The sequence below is a fragment of the Eubalaena glacialis genome, chromosome X (assembly GCF_028564815.1).
Source record: "Eubalaena glacialis isolate mEubGla1 chromosome X, mEubGla1.1.hap2.+ XY, whole genome shotgun sequence".
NCBI lineage: Eukaryota > Metazoa > Chordata > Mammalia > Artiodactyla > Balaenidae > Eubalaena > Eubalaena glacialis.
The window spans coordinates 44,238,095-44,265,730 of NC_083736.1; the positions used below are offsets into that span (position 1 = coordinate 44,238,095).

The 27,636-nt window shown below is 49.5% G+C and overlaps 2 protein-coding genes across 2 annotated transcripts; both read left to right on the forward strand.

The window, feature by feature from the left end:
- The first annotated feature begins 4,327 nt into the window (after positions 1-4,327).
- On the forward strand, positions 4,328-13,732 carry GLOD5 (glyoxalase domain containing 5). The gene is given in 6 exon segments (XM_061178835.1): positions 4,328-4,390; positions 8,558-8,637; positions 8,639-8,693; positions 12,013-12,131; positions 12,133-12,163; positions 13,455-13,732. Coding segments are annotated over 6 exon segments (477 nt in total). The 3' UTR covers positions 13,584-13,732.
- Positions 13,733-23,522: 9,790 nt separating this feature from the next.
- Positions 23,523-26,357, forward strand: GATA1 (GATA binding protein 1). The gene is made up of 5 exons (XM_061178967.1): positions 23,523-23,742; positions 24,249-24,626; positions 24,737-24,882; positions 25,415-25,540; positions 25,986-26,357. The coding sequence occupies exons 1-5, from the start codon at positions 23,523-23,525 to the stop codon at positions 26,355-26,357; spliced, it is 1,242 nt and encodes a 413-aa protein (XP_061034950.1).
- The last annotated feature ends 1,279 nt before the right edge of the window (positions 26,358-27,636 follow it).

A 27,636-nucleotide genomic window follows, 5' to 3' on the forward strand; every position in this document is an offset into this window, starting at 1 on the left:
CAAAAATCCTAAATACAGTAGATTTCAGTGTCCTTGCTCTCCTAATCTCAGTGGAGGTGTAAGACTATACAATGAAATTAAAAAAAAAAAAGAAAGAAACAGTAAGATAAACTCTGAAGATAAGTGAGAAGCCCAGGTCACAGGCACTACAGACCTTCCAAGCAATAGATTATAGATGTTTCCCTTCCTCGGGCATCCCCAATGTGGACAAAAAGAGGCAGTCTGTGGGTCTTACGTGGTGATTAAAAGTGAAGCACACATTGTAGAGCCTGTCATGCGTGTGGCTTACGTGTGTTAAAGGATAAACTGAGGCACATTTAAATTTTCAGGAGTTTATTTGAGCAAACATTGGAATTGGGCAGTGCTTGGAAGTGGTTAGGAGTGCTCCACAACAGGAGCTCCAGGCAAGGCTTTTATAGGGCAGATGTAGAAGCAAAGCGAGATTATTTGATTGGCTAGAGCTGAAGAGGGTGTTTATTTGGGAAAACCCAGTTGGCTGTTTGTGATTGGTTTTTCTTAAATTTCGATTTCTCGGATACAAGTGCATTGACTCTGGCTCATGTTGGCTGCAAGGCATCAGAGCCGCCTCAATCTAATGGGCTCCTTGTTTAACTACTTGAACAGGTGGTATTTGAACTTTCCCTTCTTCATCAGTGGTCCCCGAATGCACACCTTCAGCATCATTCTCTCCCCAGTCTGGACCCCAGGAGAGTCCTCTCCCTATTCTGTGACACCATGAGTGTGCACAGTACTGTGTGTGAGGCCAGAGGTGTCCCCACCCCAGTGTGTGACCCCAGGGGTATCCAAACGCCAATCTGTGTGACCACGGTTGTGTCCAAATATCATTATGTGTGACCCCAGGAGTGCCCACCCCCCCAAGCTGTGTCACACTAGCAGTATCCACACCCCAGTCCCAGTGATCATGAGTGTTCAAACCCCCATATGAGTGACCCCAGGAGTGTTGACTCCCCAATGTGTGTAACTCCACGAATGTCCATTCCCCAATATGTGTGACCCCCATGAGAGTCCAAACACCCATGTGTGTGACCCCAGAGCCACCCACACCACAGCCTGTCACCTCAGCAGTGTCTGCTCCCCAGTCTATACCGAGGAGTGTCCATCAACTACTCTGTGTGACCGCAGCAGTGTCCACACCTCAGTCTCTAGCCCCAAGGGTGCCGACTCATCATTTCTTTGTCCACAAGAATGTCCACATCCCTTTCACTGAGATTATAGTGGTGTCTACAACACAGCCTACATGAGTGTAGGACTGTCCCCACGTCAGTCACTATGACCCCAGGAGTGTCCCGTCCTCTGTGGAACACCATGGATATTCATACCCCAGTCTGTGCAACACAAGGAGTGTCCAGTCCACAACATGTGTGATTTCAGGAGTGTCCACTTCCCGGTGTGTTTAACTTCCAGAGTGTCCCAAACTCCCTCTGTGTGACCCTGGGAATGTTTACTCTCCAGCACGTGTGACCCTTGGAGTGTTCACGCCTCTGAGTGACCTCACATCTGTCTACACTCCAGCCTGAGTGACTCCAGGAGTGTCCAAACCCCCATCTTTGTGGCCCCACATCTGTCCACACCCACTCTATGTGACCTCACTGCTGCCCACACCTCAGGCTGTCTGATCCCAGAAAAACACATCCCAGTCTGAGTGACCCAAGAGGTTCTACTCTACAATCTGTGTCCATGCCCCAGGCTAACTGAGCCCTGGGGTGTCCACACCCCAGTATGTGTGACCCTACGAATATCCACTAACCACTCTGGGTGACTCAGGAGTATCTACCCCCTAGTGTGTGTGAGCCCAGAAGTGTCCACATACAGATCTGTTTGACCCCAGCATCATCCACACCCTAGTTTGTTTGATTGTAACCGTGTTGACAACACTAACCAATCTGACCCCAGAAGCGTCTACACTCCACTCTGTGTGATCCCAAGAGTGTGCCGTGTCCAGTGTGTGTGACTCCAGGAGTGTCCACGCCCCAATGTGTGTGACTTCTGGAAAGCCCGACCCCCATTGTCCACTGTGTATTCTGCCTCATGTGGACGTCACACTCCTGTCTATGTGGCCCCAGGAGTGTTCACACCTCACACTGTGTGACTCCAGGATTATCCACACCCCTGTCTCTGTGACCCCAAGGGTGTCCACAGACCAGTCTGTGTGGCCCTAGGATTGTCCACACAGCAACCACCCAATGGTATGTTCTGAGACGGTACTAGATTCCTCAGCGCTGCCATTCCTGCACACCCTCTGTGGGTGTGACCTGGGGGGTTGCTGCTCAGGCCTGATTCAGGGGATCCCTCTGTCCCTAGCTCCCTCCAACACCATAAAGTGGTCTCTTCTATCCTTATTTCCCCTCATGCTCTCCAGGGGACCATTCGGTTTCCATATCCCCCTCCCCAGCCACACGCACGCGTGCACACCCACATCCCCAAATAGACAGTCCCAGCCTCAGCCCCTGCAGGTCTTGTAGAGAGCAAAGGCCAAAGCAGCCAGCCTCCTGCTGCAGACCCTGCCCCACAGAAAGCAGTGGAGAAGAAGCCAGTAAAGGCACCACTGATGAGAGTGAAACCTTCCAGGACCTTGTGAAACATCTAAAATTGGACACCCTCCTCCCCAACTAGAATGTCAGCTCCACATGGGCAGGGACATTTGTCTGTCTTGTTCTCTGATGTCTCCCCAGCACCTAGAACAGTGCTTGGTACACAGACCTCGCTCATTAGGTGTCTATTGAACAAATGAACCCTTTGACCCAGCAACCCCACTTCTAACTCGAAAATGTACACACATGCACAGAACTGTGTGGGCAAGGCTGGTAGGAGCAAACAACTGGGAGAACCTTGTAAATGTCCGTTTCTAGCCAATGACTGTTGCAGAGTGAAATGAATGGTGGGGGTTTACGATGTACCACAGAGCCCCCGCCCGGTGTGATGCAGAATGAGTGGGACCTGTGTGTGCCTCTGGGGTGGGGGTGCCTTCCACAGGACATGCTGTTGACAAGGAAAAGTAGTGGGTGGGAGATGGTTATGGTGACACTGCACGCTCGTGTGTGTGTCTGTGTGTGTGTGCATGTGTGCGGGCCTGTGTTTGGAAGGAAACACCAGAAACTGACAGCAGTGGTCATTTTTGGAGAGTGGAATGGGGATCACCTGTGTAGTCCATATACTTCATGTGTTGTTGGAACCTTTTATACAAACCTATATTCACGTATTATTTGTGTAACTCTTCATAAAGGAAAATCTTATGCAAAAAACAATATGCATAGCACAGAGCATTTGTGTGTCTGTCTGAGTGGGTATCTGGGGTGTGTCTAGGTACAAGAATCTGAAACTCACATGCCCCAGGGGCTGGACAGGTCATCCTCAAAAGAGAGGGTGCTCAGCTCAAGGTAAGGCGAACAGCAATGGGGCTGATGAATGTTCTCTCTCAGCAGTGAAGGGTGAGGGTGGGGTTGAGAGAGGGGTGGGGACGGGGAGGACTCCAGGGCTCACACCCCAAAAGGATTCAGAAACATTGCACCCTGGGACAGAGAACACTTAATAGCTTTGCGATCTTGGCTTGGAAACAGACCCATTATAAGTTAGAGTGGTTATACTCTAACTTGGACTGTTCCTAACTTCATACCCTGGACACAGACTCCCAAACAGATCAAAGATCTCACATTCTGGAGACACACTCTAAATAGATCAGAGGCCTCACACCCTAGCATAAAGGTCCCCCCCAAAACTTTGGGATGGGTGGTTTTTCTATGTTATTACAAAGTAATCCCTTATTATGGACTGAATGTTTGCGTCCCCCGCCCCCAAATCCATGCCTTGAAGCCCTAACCCCCAATGTGACGGTACTAGGGGCCTTTGGGAGGTAATTAGGGTTAGATGACGTCATGAGGGTGAAGTCCTGGTGATGGCATTAGTGCCCTTATAAGAAGACACCAGAAAGTTTGCTCTTTTTCTCTGCCATGTGAGGACATGGCAAGAAGGTGGCCATCTGCAAGCCAGGAAGAGAGATGTCACCAGAACCCAACCATGCTGGCACTCTGATCTTGGACTTCTGGCCTCCAGAATGGTAAGAAAATAAATTTCTGTTGTTTTGGCCACCCTGTCTATAGTGCTATATTATGGTGGCCTGAGCTGGCTAAGACACACCTTAAGCTTTTACTTTCGAGGCCCTGAGTTTTATGTCAGAGTCCTTATACTTGCCCCATCTACCTCGGTCACCACCAGCAGTCCCCAGTCCGTGGCCCTCCCATTCCTGCCCCTTGATCTCCAGGCACTGAGCCAGAGGGTTGTCCGGAGGCCGGGGGCAAGGAAGCCTACCATGCTGCGCCATCTGCCCTCCAGGCTGCCAGCCAGGATGTGGAGCAGGATTTCGGAGAAGCAGGTGAACAGGGTGGCCCATGGGGGTCTGGGGCACGGGTATTGGCACCGAGGCTGGGCGTTCCCAGCCGGGCCTGGTAACCTGCTTCCCTTTCACGCGGGCTATCCCGGTGTGCTTTCATCCATTTTCCCGTCCTCTCTTCCTTCCTCTTTCAAAGACAAGCAGAGGGCAGCAGAGGGACACGGAAAGCCCCTGCTCTAACACACAGTCTGCCGTCAGCACGTCCGCCAGGAGTGGGTTGCTGCTGCACTCGGCTCCCGGCTCCCTCGGGGCGGTTCCGGGGAGCCAGTTCAGCCAGGGCCATCTGGATGGGGTGGGGTGAGGCGGGGAGGGGCCAGGAAACAGCGCAGACCTTGAGGTTTGCTAGAAGAATTCCAGGGGTCCCTGGCACCCTGAAGGAGACCTTGAAGAGGACTTTGTTGAAAGATAGAAGCCTTCCCTGTGGAGGAGGCAGGAGGGAGAGAATCATATTTTGGATACTCTAGTTTATATATATTTACATATATAATACACATATATACATATACGGTTGTTGTGAGGAATAAAATGGATTATATTTTGTGTAGTGCTTAGAACAAGGTTTGGCACACCTTAAGCTTAAGTGATTACTATGTCTTGCTTGTGGAAAGGGAATGCTGCCTGCCATTCCAGTAAACAATGAATGTTGCCTGCCCTCAAGCCATCAGCCACTGTACCCCCAGCGGTGCGCCCTGGGGGAATTTAGGACAGAGAAAAACTGGATACTGGCCCTAGATAGTTAACATGCATATCTGAGAAATGATTTCAATGAGCCCAGACTCTTGCATCTTCTCATACATAAAGCACTAAAATCATTAACTTGGAATGTCTGCTTTTTGTGATTAGCAGTAATCTTTTGATGTTTGACTACATGGTTGTTTTGGGGGTTTTTTTCAGCAAAAACTCTTATATATCCAGGCTCCTCCCTTACCTCTTTGGGGCAGTTCCTGAGAGCTATCTGCGAGGCTGTCTTCTAGGCTACAGTCCTCAGTCCTCAGTAAGGTCCTGAGATAAAGCATAACTCGCAACTTTTAGGTTGTGCATTTTTCTTCAGTCATCTTTTTCAAAACCAGCCTCCCGAACCTCACCTTGAAAACCCTGCATGATCTGGCCCTGCCTTCCCCTCCTCCTCCTGTCTCACTCTTGGATTCTAAGCCACATGGGCCTTCTTCCAGTTCCTTAAGAGAGCCAGCTTTGCTTATCCTTGAATTTGCAAGGATGGAGCTCTGCATCTGCAAAGCAGAATCCGGGGAGTGAATGTGAGCTAGCAGGGCATTGAATAATGGGAGGAGTAGGTTGAGCTGATTTCCAAAAACTGATCAAAGTTGGGGGATGTGGCTAAAGCAGTGCTTAGGGGAAATCTGTAGCTCTAAATGCCTATAGATCAGAAAAGTTGAAAATCAAGTACCTAAGATTTCATATCAGGAATCTGGTAAAGTAACAGCAAATTGAACCTGAGAAACTGGAAGGAAGGAAATTATAAAGATAAGAGCAGAAACTGGTAAATTGGAAAACAAACATACAACAGAGAAAATCAATAAAGTCAAAAATTGGTTCTTTGAACAGATTAATAACCTATTAGTAATTTCTGTTTTTTCCTCTTAATAAATTAAGAGAAAAAATATAGAATACCAATATCAGGACTGAAAAAGGAGTGCTATTACGAATCCTACAGACATTAAAAGGTTAATAAGACTTTTTAAACATATGACTTTATTTTCAATGAAGCCCAAACGTCAGTCATTTTCTCATTCTACTGCTTCTGTGTTCATATGGATCCTCTATATCCATGAGGACAGCAGAACTCAGGAATTTTGCTAATGCCTCCTTCACTCATGAAAATAGAAAAGCACAGTACTTTTTTAAAGCTGGGGCTCAAGTGAAATCAATTGTTTAAAATGTAATGGTTTGAAATGGAATTGAACACAGTAGAATAGAACAGGATAAAATAGCATAGGGTGGAATGGTATAGCATGGTGGAATGGAATAGAACAGAACAGAATAGAAGTCAGATTTGTGCCAGGCACTGGGCCTAATTATTGTAGTAGATATTCATTAACTGAACAAATATTATTGAACATCTGCTAGTTGTTTGGGATTCAGTGGGGAACAAAACAGAAATCTCTACTCTTACGAAGCTGATATTCTAATCAGGGAGACAGATATTAGCATGTGCAAAAGGTTTGAGGCTCACACTGGTCAGAATGGCCATCATCAAAAAATCCACAAACAATAAATGATGGAGAGGATATGGAGAAAAGGGAACCCTCCTACACTGTTGGTGGGAATGTAAATTGGTACAGCTACTATGGAGAACAGTATGGAGGTTCCTTAAAAAACTAAAAATAGAGCTACCACATGACCTAGCAATCCCACTCTTGGACATATTCCTGGAGAAAACCATAATTCAAAAAGACACATGCACCCCAATGTTCATTGCAGCACTATTTACAATAGCCAGGACATGGAAGCAACCTAAATGTCCATCAACAGATGAATGGATAAAGAAGTGTGGTACATGTATACAATGGAATATTACTCAGCCATAAAATGGAACGAAATTGTGCCATTTGCAGAGACATGGATGGACCTAGAGACTGTCATACAGAGTGAAGTAAGTCACAAAGAGAAAAACAAATATCATATAATATCGTTTATATGTGGAATCTAGAAAAATGGTACAGCTGAACTTACTTGCAAAGCAGAAAGAGAGACACAGATGTAGAGAACAAACGTATGGATACCAAGGGGGAAAGGGAGGGTGGAATGAACTGGGAGATTGGGATTGACATATATACACTACTATGTATAAAATAGATAACTAATGAGAACCTACTGTATAGCACAGGGAACTCTATTCGGTGCTCTGTGGTGACCTAAATGGGAAGGAAATCCAAAAAAGAAGGGATATATGTGTACATATAGCTGACTGACTTTGCTGTACAGCAGAAACTAATACAACATTGTAAAGCAACTATACTCCAATAAAAATTAATTTAAAAAAAAGGGCCTGAGGGCTAAAGGTACAAGGATGGCCCTTATGAGGAACAGGCAAAAGGACAATGTGGCTTGGAGTTCAAGAGCAATGGATGAGGCCATAGAGATTGGGGGTCGTGGTAGAGAGTCTGGAATTTTAACAAGATGACCACGACATCATCATCATCATCATCATTGTTAACCCTTACAGCACTTGCTATGTCAGGCATTGTCCTAAGCCCCCCCTTTTTTTGGTCACCCCCCTCACACACACCCCCCACCAGCCTGTGGGATCTTAGTTCCCCGACCAGGGATCGAACCTGGGTCCCTGGAAGTGAAAGCGCTGAATCCTAACCACTGGACCACCAGGGAATTCGCCCCAACTCTTTTTTTTAAATTGTTCACAACAGTCCTATAAAACACATATAAAATCATGCCCACTTTCCAGAAGGGGAAACCAAGGCACAGAGAGTAAAATGTCAGTCTGGCTCCAGAATCTTTTATTTTAACCACTATACTCTGCAATTTATGGTGCACAGGCATCTTATAATCCTGTAGCAGATGAAATGTAAATATACAAATTACTAAAGAACTCGAATCAAGAGAAAGATCTGGTGGGAGGTGTGCTGAAGGCAGGAATGAGGGGTGGGGCGGTGTGCCCTCCCACTGGGTGTCAAGGTTGATCTGTAGGCACACATGCCCAGAAACATTTATTGCATCTGAGATGCTCCCTTCTTGTCCTGTCCTCTGTTATCTTAACTGTAGAGTGAGAAAGGAGGGGACTGGGTTAAATTGGCCAATAAAGGGCTTGTACTCATGGGGTTGGGCCTCCTCTGTGTCTTATCATTTCTTACAAAAGAAATCAATTCCAGCTCAGGGAAAACAAGGGAGAGTTTGGTTTTGGTCTCCACTTCCCTATCTTCACCTCTATCCCTCTGGAAGGAGGAAAAGAACAAGAAAACAGTGGAGAGTGGTCGTGGCAGACACATGGACACTTGTGAATCCACACATGAGCAATAAGTACTGAAGATTCCTCCCAGGACTTTCCCCTTGAAATGGGGGTAGAAGGAAGTATAGTCACCGAGGAGGTGAGAGGAGGTGGGGAGAAGGAAACACAGGAAACACGGGCGTGACCAGTGGTAGTGTGGTCTCTTCTCTTTTTTTTTCTTTTTTTAGTCATGGAGGGACAACAGTCAGGCCCCTTCCCTGTGTCTTATCCATAAACTTGACCACATTGTGATGATAGTAAAGAGCATCAGACACCTCTATGTTTTATTCTCAGATCCTGGGCATGGAGGTGATGACTTTCAAGGCAATCACTTCCCCAAATGCCAAATTGCAGGTGGGGTAAAACTTGATTATACTATTTTAAAAAGTAACTTAGGGCTTCCCTGGTGGCGCAGTGGTTGAGAATCCGCCTGCCAATGCAGGGGACACGGGTTCGAGCCCTGGTCCGGGAAGATCCCACATGCCGCGGAGCAACTAGGCCCGTGAGCCACAACTACTGAGCCTGCGCGTCTGGAGCCTGTGCTCCGCAACAAGAGAGGCCGCGATAGTGAGAGGCCTGTGCACCGCGATGAAGAGTGGCCCCCGCTTGCCACAACTAGAGGAAGCCCTCGCACAGAAACGAAGACCCAACACAGCCATAAATAAATAAATAAATAAATAAATTTATTTTTTAAAAAAAGTAACTTAAAACTCCAAAACACACACACACACACACACACACACACACACACACACACACAAAGATCTGTGAGAAAAATTTAAAGGATCAATGGAGGAGATTCCAAACTCTGAATAGTAGGACTTCCAGAGAGAGAATGGAGAAAAAGGAAGGGAAGAAATTACCATAGAATAATGCAAGAGAACTTTCCAGTCTTTATATGGAAAGGGTTAACTGAGTATCCGGCACACTGACACCTAGATATGTTCCTATGAAATTACAGAACATCAAAATAAAAACAAATCTCCTAGAAGCTTTCAGAGAGGTTAAAAAGAAAAGTAGTTCAACTACAAAGGAAAAGGAAATAGGCAGATTTCAGATTTCCCAAGAGTCAGAGACCAGAACACAACTGAAGAACAACTTCAAGATTCTGAGGGAAAACATTTCAACCTAGAATTCTGTGACCAAACTATTAATCAAGGTGAGTGTAGAAGGAAACATTCTTAGACACAAAAAGACGCAGAAACTTTGCCTACTTGCTTTGAAAATTACTTGAGAATATGCTATATCAAAATGAGTGATTAATCCAGGAATAAGAAAGACATCAAAGTCAGGACACCGTGGATCCCAAGAGGAAGATCCAGAAAACTACCTAGAAAACAATCAGTCCAGTTTGGATCAGGAGAAGGGAAGGTCTCAAGAAAAAGAGCTTCAAGGTAAAAAGGAGGTTTCCAGAGACTGACTACAATCCTTGAGAATTTGGAACAACTTCAAAAGTGGGAGATGCACAGACACTGAATGTGTCTTAAATTGAAAGGGCCCATGGAATGGCAAACAGGGTAAAAAATGTAAAACTAACACGGAATGCTATGCATAAAAATAGAATTATGCAATATCAGACTGGATATATACATAGCAAGATGGACAGCTCTTAAAAAGATCATGCTGAATGAAAAATGAAGAAGCCAAATCAGGTCTATAGCATGGTACCATTTATAACATACACACATAAAAAAAATACACCTTTTACAATAACTTATGAAAAACCAAAGGATGAACATCAAACACATTAAAATCATTGCCCAGGGTGGGGACAGGAATGAAGAATGGAGATAAAAAGATTAAACATACAAATAAAACTAGAGAAGGGTCTTGCGTGGCCCAACAATGATAGTGAGGCATATGAAGCCTCAACCCCCATTATTTGGACACACTTGAGTGAAATTTCAGTACATCTAGGATCAAGAAAAGTCCTAAGAGCTGCAGTAGTGGAGGGTGGATGCATCATTTATCAAAAGAATGAAAAACAGATTAACATCAGACTTCTTATCAGCAATACCAGATTCAGGAAGACAACGAAGCCACATATTTAAAAGGCTGTGAGGGGACTTCCCTGGTGGTCCAGCAGTTAAGACTCCGCGCTCCCAATGCAGAGGGCCCGGGTTTGATCCCTGGTCAGGGAACTAGATCCCACATGCATGCCGCAACTAAGAGACTGCATGCCACAACTGAAAAAAAAGATCCTGCACGCTGCAGCTAAGACCTGGCACAGCCAAATAAATAAATATTTTTTTAAAAAATAAAAAAATAGGGACTTCCCTAGTGGCGCAGTGGTTAAGAATCCGCCTACCAATGCAGGCAACATGGGTTCGATCCCTGGTCCGGGAAGATCCCACGTGCCGCGGAGCAACTAAGCCCGTGCACCACAACTACTGAGCCTGCGCTCTAGAGCCCGCGAGCCACAACTACTGAGCCCGAGTGCTGCAACTACTGAAGCCTGCGTGCTGCAACTACTGTGTGTGCCTAGAGCCTGCGCACCGCATAGAAGAGTAGCCCCCACTCACCACAACTAGAGAAAGCCCCAGCACAGCAATGAAGACCCAAAATAAATAAATAAAATAAATACGTTTATTTAAAAAGTAAAAAATTAAAAAATTTTTAAAATAAAAAATAAAAGGCTGCAGGAAAATAACCTACAACCTCAAATTCTATACTCAGCTGAACTATCATTCAAGTGAAATAAAGTCACTTTCTGATAGAATGGATGTAGTATCCATCATGGTGAGATGAAAGGAACATAAAAATGATTTTTTAAAAAATGGCAGAAGTTGAGAGGCTCAGGAGAGGGAGGCAGGATGAAGAGGATAGTCGGGCCAATGAGATACTATGTTCGTCCATCAAAACATAAAGACGAAAGTGGGTTATTTTAAAATTGTAAAGGAACCAAAAGAGGAGCTAAAACCAATGACAGAATTCTGTTGGGAGGGGTAGTAATGTGGATGAGCTAAATTCTCATTTATCTTAGCGGGAAAAGGATAGGAAATGTCTGAAGTTGCCAAATCAAGACATAGTGGCACATCAGTTAGGGATTGTTTGGAGGCATGTGGGAGAAAATTTAACTACCAGTGGGTTAAATAAAATAGAGTTTTCTTTTTCTCTCATTCAACAATCAGTCCAGAGGTAGGCAGGCAGGGCTCAGGCAGTGGCTGGAAGGAGGAAGTGAGTGGGCAAAAAGCATCAGCTTAGTGGGGTGGGGAGGTTCCCAGAAGCACTGCTCACAGCCTCTACTGACATCTCATTGTCTGGTCTTACATGGTCACCCAGCAAGGAATGCTGGGAAATGCAGGTTTTTAAAGCTGGGTGTACAATAAACCCCACTGAAACTTGGGTTGTGTTTAAAAGAAAAGGGGAGAAATGTATATTAAGTAGACAGATTGCAGTCTCTGCCATGGGTAGTATAAACATATTATTTGGAGGTATGGAAATAATTTCCAGAAGAAACACATACACACGTTGAAAGCAGTTGCCTCTAGGGAATGAGACAAGCGTGGGACAATGGGCTGCTGTTTTTCATCAAAAACCTTGTTCTACTTTTTATTTTTTAACCTTGTTGGGGTAGGTAGGGGGCTTTGCCTCACACTCATCTTGGAGGTTTAGTTCCAGGTTGTTTTCTCTCCCCAAATAGGGAGACCGGAAAGCATTGTGTTTTGGAGACCAGAAATTTAACCTCCATGAGGCGGGAAAGGAATTTGAACCCAAAGCCGCTCACCCAGTTCCTGGCTCCCTGGATACATGCTTGATCACAGCCTTTGGAGGAAATGGTCCAGCACCTCGCGGTGAGTCAGACTTCCATCCTCTTTTGAGAAAGCTGCTGCAGATGCAGTGAAAACAGAAGCATGATTCAAACTTCAGACATAACAGGTTTCATCACATCCAGATAAGATCTATGCACAATTGTTTATTCACTATTTTTATTGACATCATTTTTCCCTGTAAACAAATGTATTTTATTATTTTTTTTAATAAACTTATTTTATTTATTTAGTTTTGGCTGTGTTGGGTCTTCGTTGCAGCGCGCGGGCTTCTCATTGCGGTGGCTTCTCTTGTTGCGGAGCACGGGCTCTAGGCATGCGGGCTTCAGTAGTTGCAGCATGCGGGCTCAGTAGTTGTGGCTCGCGGACTCTAGAGCACAGGCTCAGTAGTTGTGGCGCACAGGCTTAGTGGGATCTTCCCAGACCAGGGATCGAACCCATGTCCCCTGCATTGGCAGGCGGATTCTCAACCACTGCGACACCAGGGAAGCCCACAAATGTATTTTAAAAGAAAACTTTACGTCACCCTTGTGAAAAAAATTATACCTAAACTCTATTTATATAAATACATTTATGTAAAAAGAAAATGTTCAACCAAGTAAATGAAAACCCATTATATCTTGGCATAAAGGGGAGGTAACTGTAAAAACAAACAGCTATAAAAGCATCACAATGTCATTAGATTATAGCCACTTCCATTGCCCCCACTCTCTGGGCCTGACAAATTTAGATTTGGCAAGTGGTTAAGGACTTCGCATCCACCAGAGACTTTCTTCTTTGTATAATCAGAGGATTGAAAGAGGATTGAAGAGGGAATAATTTCTGACTCACTGTTATTTAATTTAGCGTCCTTGTAATACTTAAAATGATTTCATTTGAAGGGGTCATTGGTTCTCCTTTTGGGGAACACAGATTGAGGTATTAAATACACTTCATGCAAATTGACCTGGACTCCTTTGGAAAATATCAGTGAAAAAGTCTGGTTTGGAAGGAAAGTGGGTAAAGCATCGGGATTAAGGGTACGGACTTTGGCCCAGACTTGCCTGGGTTTGAATTCTGACTCTGCCACTTACTAGATAACACTAGGTACATTATCATCCCCATTTGACAGATGAGGAAACTGAGGTACAGAGCAGTTAGGTACTCTGCTTGAGGTCATACAGCTAGTAAGTAGCTGGAGCAGGGTGAGGGAGGGGAGAATGGTAGGAGATGAAGTGAGAAAGATACAGGGGTCTTCTAGGCCACTGTAAAGAATGAAATTTGGTCCCACACATGGACTGTGACGAATGACTTTTGTTCTCTCCTCCCATTTCAGGCTTGTGATGTCCCCATTGAGGAGGGCCCAGTCCCCAGAATGGGGGCAAAAGGGGGCAAAAGTATGTCCACCTACTTCCAAGACCCTGACAGAAACCTGATTGAGGTGTCCAACTACATCTCCTTGTGATGGAGGCTAGCTCTCTGCCATCTTGTCCCCTGCTATGTCGCCCTCTCCCTTCCTTCCTGCAAACCCTCGCCCAGGGCCAGAAACCTCTAAGGACTGAGGACTTAGGCACTTCACACATCCTGCTGGAGGATCTGAGGCAGTTTGGGGACCAACATGTCTGAGTGTCCTCCATCCAAGCTGCCCCAATAAATTAATAACTTTCAATTAATACGAGCTCTTCATTAATTACTGTTTCAGCTTTATGTATGGGTGTTTGTCTAGGACTTGAGGTCTCTGAGCTGTTTGGGGGTCAGTGACCAGGGTACGACATCGCTGAGGACCAAATTTAGGGTCATCGCCTTTGGATTCAAGGCCCCTGACAGATTTCTCCTTGTCAGTGAGCCCATCCTTTTTCATCCTTTTTGATTCACCTCACTCCTTCCAAGTGCTGCCTGCTGTTTCCTCCACCACACTGGCTTGACTGAACCCCAAGATCTCTGTGATTACCATGGGGCCTTCACAGCCCAGATGATACTACCTCGTCCTGGAGCGCCTTACACCTGGTCTCATCCCCGGGGAACGTGGCACTTTCTACCTTTGGATCTGGTACGTTCTGACTCATCTCAACTGAGGCTCAGCTCCTGACAGAGTAGACAGATGGGACAAGAACAAATTTCCTCTGTTTCTGTCCCCTTCCCCCACCATTCACTCAGTCAGTCAACCAATAAACATACATTGAGCACCTACTGCGTGCTTGGCCCTGTTCCAGGCATTGGAGACACAGTGTTGAACAGAAGAGATAAGCACATCTATGTTCGTGGAGCTGCCATTCTAGTGGGAGAGACAGAAAAGAAATAATATTAAGTAAGGAAAATATCAAGTGTGTTAGAGGATAAGTGCTTTGGAGAAAAAGAAAATATGGAAAAGTGGTGACACAGATAAAAATCACTGGGGCAGTTTCCAATGTGTAATGGAATGATCAGGGGAAACCTCACTAAGGAGACATTTGAGCACAGACCTGAAGAGATGAGGGAGGGAGCGGCGCCAATAGCTGGAGGAAGAGCCTACCAGGCAGAGAGTACAGCCAGTACAAAGGCCCTGAGGCATGAAGGGGCCTGGCGTGTGTGAGGAACAGCGAGGAGGAGGAGGCCGTGCAGTGGAGCAGAGTGAGTGAGGGGGAACCGCAGGAGGTGAGGTGGGAGAGGTGGAGGCACAGATCGTGTGAGGCCTCACAGGCCATGCAGAGGACTCTGGCTTTTACCTCGAATGACAGGGGAGCCGCAGGAGGGTCTTGAGCAGAGGAGGGCCATGATCTGACTTAGGATTTAACAGGCTTCCTCTGGCTGCTGCGAGGAAAATAGACTGCAGGGTTGAGGGTGGAAGCCGGGGGACCCTGAGGAGGAGGCCACTGCAGTGGTCCAGGTGAGTGATGCTGGTGCTGGCAGGGGAGGTGATAAAAAAAAAATGGTTAGATTCTGGAGATACTCTGAAGACGGAGACTGGATGAGTTCACCAAGAGAGAAAATGTCAACTAGAGAAGAGGCCCAGGGACATTTAGAGTTCGGAAACAAGAGGAGGAACCAGCAAATGAGGTAGGAAAAGAGGAAAGGGGAGAGTACGGTCCCCGAGCAAATAAGAGATGGATGAAGGAGTACATATGAGGATCTCCTGGAGGTGAGGGAGCCCCTAGTCCTGTGGGCTCTGGTCTCTAAACAGTCTCCAGGTGGTAGTTCAGCCATGCCCTATGAATAAACTCCCAGGGAGCCCCCAAAATGTTGGGAATAGAGGATGGTTAAGGATGTGAGTTTCAGCACACGAAAGGCTTTGCCAAAAGCTGTAGCAGGTTTCTTGCCTATTTTTACAAAACAGCTTGCCTTGGACCCAGATGTTATATGCCTAGAGATAGATGATTTATGGAAGGAAGGAAGGAAGGAAAGAATGGAAGGGAGGGGCTTCCCTGGTGGTGCAGTGGTTGGGAGTCCGCCTGCCAATGCGGGGGACACGGGTTCGAGCCCTGGTCTGGGAAGATCCCACATGCCGCGGAGCAACTGGGCCCGTGAGCCACAACTACTGAGCCTGCGCGTCTGGAGCCTGTGCTCCGCAACAAGAGAGGCCGCGATAGTGAGAGGCCCGCGCACCGCGATGAAGAGTGGCCCCTGCTCGACGCAACTAGAGAAAGCCCTTGCACAGAAACGAAGACCCAACACAGCCAAAAATAAATAAATAAATATATAAATTTATTAAAAAAAAAAAAAAAAGAATGGAAGGGAGGAAAGAAGGAAGGAAGGGCAGCAAATGGGTGGATAAATGAATGGGTAGGTGGATGGGTGGATGGATAGATGGTTGGGTAGGTGGATGGATGGATAGACTGGTATCCCCTGCCCCAGGAAAAAACTCTTCCACGTGTGTGTGCACAGAGAGAGGCATATGAGTTTGTAAGTTACAGGTTTGCTGTAATAAGAAAAAGACTGAAAACAATCCAGATGTCCATCAGCAGATGAATGGTTAACCAAACTATAGTATATCGATTCCATGGACTATTACTTGGCAATAAAAGGGAATGAACTTATGAGGCCATCATTACTTCATACCAAAACCAAAGACATAATTAGAAAAGACAACTATAGACCAATATCTCTTTTGAATATAGATGCCAAAATCTTCAACAAAATATTAGTAAATAGAATTCAGTAACATATAAAAGGATTATACACCATGACCAAGTAGGATTTAGACAAGAATAGTCCAAATGCCATGGGCTTGGACCAAGCTCTGGAGCCCCAGAAGATGCCAGGAGGGAGGGAACCAGTCAGGGAAGGCTTCCGGGAAGAGAGAGGAAGAAAGGCCGTTGGGGCTGAGTCTCAAATGGAGGCCTGATGGAAAGGATGCTTGGCCCAAACACCCACCCCCACCCCTGCCCCCGCCCTCGTCGGTGTCCCCCAAAGCCTGGCCTGGCCCTGCCGATTCCCTTATCTGCCCACTCCCAGCTGCCTCCCTGCTGGCTGAACTGCCGCCACAGGCTTCTGGGCCTATGCCCCCTCCACAGGGATGGGGGAGGGAATGGGGTGAGGCCTGGCCTCAGAGCCACAGGGTTTTGGCCCTTGATGGAGGCAGAGCCCTGAGGCCCCCACTCCCCACCCTTTACTTCCCTTCCTGAGCCCTTTCTCTACTCCAGTTATGAAGAAATGGACTGTAGGTCCAGCAGCCAAACCCTTGTCTGAGACATGCCTCCAGCCTGCCCTTCCCAAGGGGGGGCAGCTTTCCCTACCTCATCCCAACATTGCAACCGCTATTTCTAGTAATAGTAACAACGAGGAGAGTTACCACTACAGAGCTCACCATTTATGGCGTGCAGGCAGGCCCTGTGTTGAGTGGCCTTTCAACAACATTTGAGGTGGATTCTATGATTATACCCATTTTCCAGGCAAAGAAACTAAGGCTCAGAGGGTGGCCTCCCCAGGAATCATGCAGCAAATCAGTCAGAGCTGAGACAAGAACCCAGGGCCTTAGACGGACATCATTTCTCTGCACCTACTCCCAGTCTAGAAGATGGGGGCAATTATATGCACTTATACCACAAGGACCTGGTGAGAATAGGATAAAATTATGCATGGAGAGCATTTAGCACAGTGCCTGGGGTGGCAGGGCAAAATAATGCTGCTGTTGTTATTATATTAATGCTAGGAAAAGTATCAGTATCAGAGTTATTATTATTATTACCATTAGAGTTGTTGATAGAATTAAAATGAATAATAATTAGTTCTAGAATTAGTATTAATATTCATAAAGTACTCATGTTAGATTACAGTTAGTATTATTATTACTGTCACTATTAAAATTAGCATTAGTGCTCATATCAATATTAGAACATTAGTAATTAGAATTAGTACTGGTATTGGTGTCAGCATATTATTAGCATTAGTACTAGAATTAGTAGTAGTGCTGATAAAAAAAGGGCCAAATACTATCCTTCGTATACAGTAGGTACTCAATGAATAAATAAGAATACTTAATATTTATTGAGATTTCAGAATCAAATGAGTTAAAATCACTTAATGGATTAAATCTCACTTAGTCACCCTAATCACCCTATGGAGTAGCCGCTATTATTACCCCATCTCTTCAGATGAGGAACTGAGGTCCAGAGAGGATGGTAACTCACCCAAGGCCACACGCCAGTCGGTGATAAGGGCAGCCTATAAATGAGGGTGGGCTGGCTCCGGAGAGGATGTCCTGAAACCATCGTCCCCTTGAGTCAGAGGAGTCTTTGTCCTTGTTCTTACTGACGAGGGCTTGGCACAGAGTGGGGCACAGAGCAGGAGCTCAATAAATGGCCTTGCTCTCTTTCCTCCTCAAATCTCCCATTTTGCATATGAGGACACTGAGGCCCAGAGAGGTGAGATGAGGATGGTAAACTCCCTCTGGGGTGGGCCAGTGAGTGAGCAGACCCTACTGACCCAGGGCTCCATCCTTGCCCTCTGCCCTTGGTGGGTCTCAGTCTCCTCATCTACAGAATGGGTGGTCAGGGGAGCTCCCTGTCCCATGGAGTCCCAGGGCCATTGACTGGTTAGTCTTACCCACTGTCCTACAGGGACCCAAGTTGGACACCTACTGCATACATGTGTGTTCAATGATTTTACATGGGGAAAGTGCCCAGAACAGGCCAGGCACAGGTCTGTGTCAGCAATGAGACACTGGTCCTTGTCACCGTTGTTACTATTTGGGGGAGGTAGGACAGGGCAAGAAGGTGGGGACTGAGGCGCAGGGGCCCAGTGACTCTCTGGAGGTCCCTCTCAGCAAGTTGAGGGCAGAGCCACAGGTCACATGGGTCCACATCAATCCACACCCCCTCCCACCCCACCCTGGCACCACCTGCCCAGGGCATACCCCAGGCTGCTACCTGGGGTCTCATGGACTTCCTCTCAGACTCTCTGTTTCTGAATCTCTGTCTCTGTCCCCCTGTCTACATCATCTTTTTCTCCCTTCTCAGTTTCTCCACCTGTATCCTTGGCCTCTGTCACTTTCAGGCTTTATCTTTCCCCTTCTGTCCATCTCTACCTGTCTCCCACTCTCTTTGCCCCTCTTTCTATCTGTCCTTAACTGTCTCCGGCTCTCTCTGTGCATCTCTCACCCCTCTCTGTCTCTCATTCCTTTCTGTGCCCTCTGTCTCCTCCCAGCTCTAGGTCTCTTTCTCTCTGTTTATCTGCGTCTCCCCATTCCCATCTCTCTGTCTCTCTGCCTCTCTCCCTTCTTTATCCCTTCAATCCTCCTTCCCTTCCCCCACCCTATCCTACTCAAGGGCCCACAGAGGAACCAGCCCCAAGTCCCACCTGTTTCCCGCCTCCAAAGCCGCATGGCGGGCAAGAAGTTGAGGGCAAGGAGTTGAGGCCGCTGTCCCTGGGTGTCCCCCACCGAGCCCCGCCCCCCATCCCAAGACAGCCTGTTACCACCGCGGAGCCAACAGCCACACTGGCCTCCATCTGATAAGACTTATCTGCTGCCCCAGGGCAGGCCGGAGCTGGCGTAAGCCCCAAGTGGGGCGCTGAGTGAATGTGCCTCTGCCTCCCTCCAGTCCTGGCCTGGTCCCCAGGGTGGGCCTGGGTCCTGAAGATGTCCCACGGACATCTTGATTCAAATTCCCACCAAACCTCTTTGAGCCTCATTCTTGTCACCTGCAAAATGGGTACAGTCACATACCTCCTCTCCCTTTGGCCAGGAAGACACATACATAAGGGCCCAGCCCACACCTGGCTAAGCACACAGTAGGGGCTTTACAAACACTCACTGAAAAGCCCAGAGGGGTCATGAAACCACATCTGCTATTTTCATTTTATCTTGGCTTCAGCCCATTTTGTTTGGCTGGACACTGAAATCCACAGAAGCCCAAGTCAAACAGGGTCCAAGAATCCATGGGGTGGGCAGGTGGGGTGGAGGAAGGCCCCCACTGCCCAAGAGGTGCCCCACAGGAGGGGGGCCCGCCCCCTCCCCTGGCCCGCCCCACCCACTGGGGCACCAGCCACTCCCTGGGGAGGAGGGAGGAGGGAGAGGGGAGGGAGGGAGGGAAGGAGGAAGGGAGCCTCAAAGGCCAAGGCCAGCCAGGACACCCCCTGGGATCACACTGAGCTCGCCACATCCCCAAAGCAGCTGAACCCTCCGCACCAACCAGCCCAGGTCAGTCTCAGCCCTTCAAGAGCCCCCAGCAAGGCAAAGCCCGGGCCTGCTGCCCCTTACTTCAAGGCTATTCCCCCAGCTTGCTCTAGGCTCCCCAACCCACCACTGGTCCCCAAAGTGTCTACCACCCCTGAATCCCCTAACAGCTCCTCCAGACCACCTCTGTCTTTCCAACCCTCATCTCTACCCCAAATCTACTCCCCAAACCCCACCTCTCTCTGCCCTGACTCCCATCCACTCCTTCCAAGATATCTATGCTCCCCCGATCCCTTAACTCTGCCCACCATACCCCACCTCTGCCCCCTGAAACATGCTTTCATCCTGCCAAATCCTACCTCTGCCCCAAATCTGACTTTCACTCGCCCAAACTTGTCTCTGTCTCTGAATTCTCCACAAAGGCTCACTCTTGTCCCCCCCATACATATTTCTGCTCCCCAAGCCCTTGTCTACTCCACAACATCCTTGTCTCTGCCCCCAATCCTCTCTCTGACCCCCCAAACCTGTCTCTGGCCTGCCAAACCCTAGCTCTATGCTCTTACCCCCATCTCCACCTCTCAAACCCCATATTTGTTCCCTGTGACTTCTCTCTGATGCCCTAAAACCATCTCTGCCCCAACCCTTTGTCACTCCAAACACCAAGTCTACCCCCCCAAAATCTGTTCTGTCACATGAATCCTCATGTCTGCCTTCCCTAAACCCCATCTTAGCCCCCAAATATTTTTGTGTCTCCCCAGGTGTCCTCTCTGGCCCCAAATCTTTCTGTACTCCAATTCTATCTCTGTTCTCAAACTCCTCCTGTGCTTCCATAAGCCATCTCTAATCATCAGACACATTTCTGCCTGCCTGTCCAAACTCCACCTCCGCTCCAGCAAAACCCCTGGACCCTCAGACTTTTCCATGACTCTTGGAATCCACCCCGACCCCTAAACTACATCTCCAACTTCTCAACTTTCTCTCTCTCAAACTTTGCCTCTGATCCCCAACCCTGTCTCTGCTTTCCCAACTTATTTCTGATCCCAAAATAGGACCTTTCAAACAGACCTTTCTCTGCTCCTCAAACCCATATCTGCTTACCCCAAACTCCATAGCTGTTCTCCAAACCTCTGACTCCTCAACCCCGTACCTAATCCTCAAACTCCACCTCAAACTCTCCCAAGAGTCATCTGCCCCCATATCCCAGCTCTGCTCCCTTCAGTCCCGAGGGACCCTCCCTTGAGGGCTGGGATAGGGACGTTACCTGGGGTGAGGGGCTGGGCAGAGGGAGAGTTGAGGGTGCCGGCCTGCTGCCTGCTGCCCGTTGGGGCAGCACTTACTCTAGTGGGGCAGCTGATAAGGAGCTTTCATATCCCCCAGCCTCGAGATAAACTTTATCTCTGTCCGGAGAGTGATAACTGGGGGTGGGGGGGGGCTGGGCCCCTGCCATGGGAGGGGTGGGCAGTCCTGGACCTGCCAAGGTACAAGGTGCAGGGACGGGGGGCAGTGGGGCTGGAGGGAGATTGGGGGTGGTGGTGAGGTGAGAATGAGGGGATAAAGGAAGAGTGGTGATAGAGACAAAAAGAGCAAGAGACAAACAGAGACAGAGAGAAGGGAGGAAAAAACAAAGAGAGATGGAGAGAGAGAGAAAAGAAGCAAAAGACAGAGACATGAAGAGAAAGAAGAAAAACAGAGACTCAAAGAAAGAGTAAGAGAGACAGAGAGACAAGAAAGAGGGGGAGACCCAGGAACAGAAAAGGAGAGCGAGACAGGAACTCAGAGAGAGATACAGATAGAATCATGGCGAGACAGAGAGGCAAGAGATGGATGAGGAGATGAGGAGGCAAGACACTCTCCCTAGGGAGAGACAGCAGGTGCCCTGGGCCCTAGAGGAGGTTGGTGGTGGGCACACTGACAGGCCCATCTCTAGCCCAGCATGACCCCTAACCCCGGGCCCAACTCTTAGCCTGTCTATACAATGGGTCACATAAGCGGGGGAAGATGGTCTTCTCTATATTCGTCACTCCACCCTACAGGCAGGGAGACCAAGGCCTTCAGATTCACTGGGCAAGTCAGGGGCAGGGGTAGGTTTCTTGGCTCTTCATCTGGGGCTGTGTGCAGGAGGGTGTGTTCATGGGTACGGGAATAGTCAGACAGACATGGAAATAAGGCCAGAGGACCCAGAGACAGAAACTAAGGAAGAGACAAACAAGCAGAAAGAAACAGAGTGGGAGAGATGTACAGACATTCAGAGAGATGAATGGAGAGGGAAAAAGAGAAACAGAAAAAGATTCAGAGAGCAAAGAAAGAGAGAGAGAAACAAAGAGATAAAAAGAGAGATAAAGGAGAGAGACAATCAGACAGAGACATGGGAGGACAGAGAAAGGGAGGGGGAAAAACATTAGACATTTATAAAAGCACAGAAAGAGAGAGCAAGATGTATCATGGGAGCATAGAAAAATGGGAGGGAAATACAGAGAGCCAGACTTGAGAAGAAACAGGGTCAGGGAAAAAGAGACACAGGGAGACAGAGATACACACAGGGAAGGACAGAGGCAAAGGGGCAGAGAGACCAAGCTGCCTTCTCCTAAGTCCTAGCTCGAGCCCTGTCACCACCTCCTAACCGGCAGATAGGGAAACTGAGGCCTGAGGATGGTGGGGACTGAAGGAACTTGAAAGCAGAACTATGGCAGACCTCCCCAGGGGACAGGGTATGGGTAGAGGGAACACCTCCCACCTGTCCCCCTCCTCAGAGGAAGCCAGTGGCCTTGGGGTGATTTCAAAAGTTGGGCGGGGATGGCAGAGATAAGCAGTGGGGGTACTGACCCCCCCCATGGAGCAGGGAGGAACTGAGGGGCCCTCCGTCTGCAGACCCAACGGAGGTGGGGGAGGGGAGAGTCAAGCCGGAAACCATGGGGTTTCTGAGAAAGGCAGAAGGCAAGATGCAACAGATAGGGATGAAGTTGGGGAGCACAGGAGGGTGAACCCCAAGGTCCAGGGGGGTGACCAAGGAGTTCAAGGGACTCTGGTTCCACACCCCAGCCCACCCCACCTCGATTCTTTTAGAGGCGGAGGGGGAGAAAGTGTGGGGGCAGAGGGAGAAGAGGAAGTGGAGGAGGAGGAGGAGGAGGAGGAGGAGGAGAGGAGAAAATGAGGAGAGGGAGAAAGAGATGAGCAGAAGGGGAGGGAGAGGAGAAGGATGAAGACAAAAGACGGGAGGGGAGGGAAAGGGAGGAGAAGGAGAGAGGAGTGGAGCCGATATAGAAAGGGGAAGGGGGAGGTGGCTGAGCAAAGGGGAGGAGGAGGAGGAAGAGATGGAGGGAGAGAAGGGGACCAGGGAGAAGAGGAGGAGGGGGAGAGGAAGAGGGGAAGAAGAGAGAAGAGGGAGGGAGGCAGGAGTAGAAAGAGAAGGAAGAAGGGGAAGAGGAGGAGAAAGAAGGGCAGCTGAGAGGAGGGAGGAGGAAGAGACGGGGGAGGGAGGAGGGCGAGGAGAAGAAAGGGAAGAGGAGGAAGAGGAGGGTGCGGAAGAGGGAGAGGAGGAGAGGAAAGATAAATGAGGAAGAAGGGGAAAGGAGCAGGATGGGGAGTGAGAGGATGGAGTGGAAGATAAGGGAGAGATGAGGGAGGGGAGAGAGGAAGAGGAGGGGGAGAGGAGGCAAGAGGAGGGTACTAGGGAGATGGAAAGGGGGGATAAGAGGATTGAGGGGATGGAGTGGGAAGAGGGAGAAAGGAGGGAAGAAGGGGTGGAGAGGGGAGAGGAGGGCTTCTGTGTCTGAAGACCCCTCCTGTGCTCACAGGTCAAACCCCAGAGGCCCCATGGAGTTCCCTGGCCTCGGGGCCCTGGGGACCTCCGAGCCCCTGTCCCAGTTTTTGGACCCTGCCTTGGTGTCCTCACCACCAGAATCAGGGGTCTTCTTCCCCTCTGGGCCTGAGGGCTTGGATACAGCAGCCTCCTCCAGCGCCCCCAGCACCGCCACGGCTGCAGCTGCTGCACTGGCCTACTACAGGGATGCTGAGGCCTACAGACACTCCCCAGGTAACTTCTGTGGGTAGCTGCCTTGGCAATGGTTCCGTGTTATTGGGGTTGCCATGGAGACCCTTAGCTAAGGCAGAATCCTACTAAGAAGTCATCCTGAAAATGGCCAGAAGCCTTCACGTGGCTGTGCTGACCCCTAGTTAAGTCCAGACCTGGGAATGCCAATGCTCCCCAGCCTGCCATCTTGGGATAGCCATACTGGGAAGCAATATTGGAAGTAGGTGGTGGCCCGAGTTGCCAACTGATCTATGGGCTCCAAATCCCAACAAGTCATCCTCAAAGCCCACCTGGAAATGGCTGGAGGTTATTTCAGTTGCCAGAGTGACCAGTGGGGCTCAGGACCCAGGAGTCACCCAATGGCCAGTAGCTATTCTGGTCACCTGTAGAAAGGCTGGAAACTTGGCCACCATGTTGGGGCTCTTGGGCATCATTAGACCCTGAAAGCAAGATGACTTTAGACTGATTGCTCCTCTTCTTTCCTCCTCCTTTTCCATACCCCCCAATAGTCTTTCAGGTGTACCCACTGCTCAACTGTATGGAAGGCATCCCAGGGAACTCACCATATGCTGGCTGGGCCTATGGCAAGACCGGGCTCTACCCTGCCTCGACTGCGTGCCCCACCCGCGAGGACTCCCCTCCCCAGGCCCCAGAAGATCTGGATGGGAAAGGCAGCGGCAGCTTCCTGGAGACCTTAAAGACAGAGCGGCTGAGTCCAGACCTCTTGACACTGGGGCCTGCACTGCCTTCATCAATTCCAGTCCCCAGCAGTGCCTATGGGGGCCCTGACTTTTCCAGTACCTTCTTTTCTCCCACTGGGAGCCCCCTCAATCCAGCAGCCTATTCCTCCCCCAAGCTTCGTGGAACTCTGCCCCTAACCCCCTGTGGTGAGGTTCTCAAAAAGGGACTGGGAGGTGGAGGCTGGCGGGCGGCGGGGGTGTCCAGGGCGAAGCTGGACTGAGCCTGGCTCCCTCTTCCCCTCCGTCTACCCCACCAGAGGCCAGAGAGTGTGTGAACTGCGGAGCAACGGCCACCCCGCTGTGGCGGCGGGACAGGACGGGCCACTACCTGTGCAACGCCTGTGGCCTCTATCACAAGATGAATGGGCAGAACAGGCCCCTCATCCGGCCCAAGAAGCGCCTGGTAAGACCCAGGCCTGCCTCCACCGCTGTGCTCACCCTGTGCAGGGATCCCAGTCCGCACGCTCTACAAGAACCCACATCCCCCACCCCTTCCCCATCCACACAGGAAGCCAGCTTTGTACAGGGCCGCCTATCCTCAACCTATCCTCACAGTCTGCAAGCAGGAACCCCACCCTCTCCCTGCACCGCAGTTTTCATCCTCGGCTTCATACTGGGATCACCTTGGGGCACTTCGAAACCACTAGGGCCTGGGGCCCTCCCCACATGTGCTGGTTTAATTGGTCTGGGATGCCGCCTGGGCATCAGGACCGTTTCTAACCCCCAAGTGATTCCAGTGGATGGCCAAAGTTGGGTACTACTGGTGTATTCCCCCATATAATACCCAAAACCCCTATGCCGGCCAGGAAGTCCTGTCCTCACCCACACAGAACCCCCAGCCCTCGCCCTGTCGGAAACCCTGCCTTAACCTGACCCTCACCTCTTTCAGTCCTCCACCCACCAGTGTGCTCATCCTCACATTCTCTCTCCCCCAGATTGTCAGCAAACGGGCAGGTACCCAGTGCACCAACTGCCAGACAACCACCACCACACTGTGGCGGAGAAATGCCAGTGGTGACCCTGTGTGCAATGCCTGCGGCCTCTACTACAAGCTACACCAGGTGCCCCGGGGCCCCTCCTCTCCTCCCTCCTCTCCTCCCGCTTCCCTTCCTTCTGCTCCTCCCTTCTCCCTTCCCTTCTCCGTTTGTTATTCTCCTCCCTCTTCCTCCATCCCCCTCCACCTTCCCCACCCCTCCCTCCTCCACTCCTTCATCGCCTTTCTTCCTCCTGCTCCCTCCTCCCTCCTCCTCCCTTGGCCATCAGCTAACTTACACCCCCTCGTCCTAGACCAGGGGCAGCTCCCATTAGCCTGAAAGGCTTTCCCAAGCTCAGGGCCTCACAACCTCGGGATTCTTGAGGACGATACCTGTGCCACACCAGGGGCGCACTCCCTAGTCCTTGAACCAATTCCCTATTCTTAAGAAGTGGGGTGGAGAGAGCATCCCTGGAGGAGACATAGAGGCAAGATGTGGAGTTGGGAAACACCCATGGCCTCCCTCTTGGCAGGTGAACCGACCACTGACCATGCGGAAGGATGGTATCCAGACTCGAAACCGCAAGGCATCTGGAAAAGGAAAAAAGAAACGGGGATCGAGTCTAGGAGGTACAGGAGCAGCTGAAGGGCCAGCTGGCAGCTTCATGGTGGTGGCTGGGGGCAGCAGTAGTGGGAATTGTGGGGAGGTGGCCTCAGGCTTGACATTGGGCCCGCCTGGTACTGCCCACCTCTACCAAGGCCTGGGCCCCGTGGTGCTGTCAGGGCCTGTTAGCCACCTCATGCCTTTCCCAGGGCCCCTGTTGGGCTCACCCACAGGCTCCTTCCCCACAGGTCCCATGCCTCCCACCACCACCACCACTGTGGTGGCCCCACTCAGCTCATGAGGGTACAGAGCATGGCCTCAGGGCAGGGGTTGGTGTCCCTCCCCTCTTGTAGCCAGATGTCTGTCCAACCCAACCCTCTGGGCCCCAGACAAGCCTTGGCGTGGACATTCAAAGCTTTTGTAAAATAAAACCACCAGAGTCCTGAAATTGAATGTGTGAGTCTGTGTGGGACTAAATAAAGAACAGTGGTGGGGGGTTGTGTATCAGTGTCCGTGATTCTTTGATGACAGTGTGTGGCTGCCGTGTGTGACCATGTGAGATGGCACGCGACGCTTCACGACTGTAACAGAATATGTGACACCGCGTGTGACAGCGTCCAGGTTGTATGAGACAGCACGTGCAGCCACACGTCATGGTGAGAGCCGGTGTGCAGCGGGCAGTGGGGATGAGGCTGTATGAGACGATGTGCGTGACTCCAGATGCCTGCAAGAGGCCGGGCACGGGAGACTGTGTGAGCGGACGTGGAGGTGTGCCCGCGACAGCGTGTGCTGAGGAAACACGTGGGGTTGTGCACCACTCGGGGTGACCTTTGAGACAGCATGACAGCATATGCACTGGGCACAGAAGTGGATCCATACACATTTTGGAACGTTGAACAAGAACTACTGTGTGACAGTGTGTGAGGCATAACAGTGTGACCGTGAGGGTCTGCGTGTCAGGATGTCTCTGTGGGTCTGGTGATGACAGTATTTCTGTGCAAGTCTGTGTGTGAGCATATTGTGTGGCGTGGGCCATGTCAGTGTCTCTAAGTGGCTGACAATGGGAGCAGCCCTGTGTACACTTATTTATGGAAGTGTCAACATGTATAGTTTCAGTCGGTGTAAGCTAGGGACCCTCTTCCAAGGGACATTAGACATGCTGAGGACAGGAAAGGGAGGAAGGGGTGGGGCAGGAATGGTAGCTGTCAAGAAGGTCAGAAGGCCAGTACGGGACCATGAGGTTGTCCATGGGCCTTCCTGTCACTCATCTCTTATCTCTTTCAGCCCAGCTCAGCCTGCAGCCCTGTGGGAAATGGTAGAGAACGAGAGGGGTAGATTAGGAGGACAAAATAGCCTCTGGGGGTGATATTTAGACCCTGGAGGTCAGGGAGCTCCCCACAGTACCATCTCCCTCCCCAACGCACCTACTCACCTGGGTGAACTGATCCCCCCAGGGTGGAATCTGTACTTCCATTTAACAAACCCTTACACAGAAACAGTCACCCAGTCAGGTGACATCCTAAGCCAGACAGGTTAAGTGGCTCGCCTGAGGCCACACAGCTGATGGCACAGGATTAGCC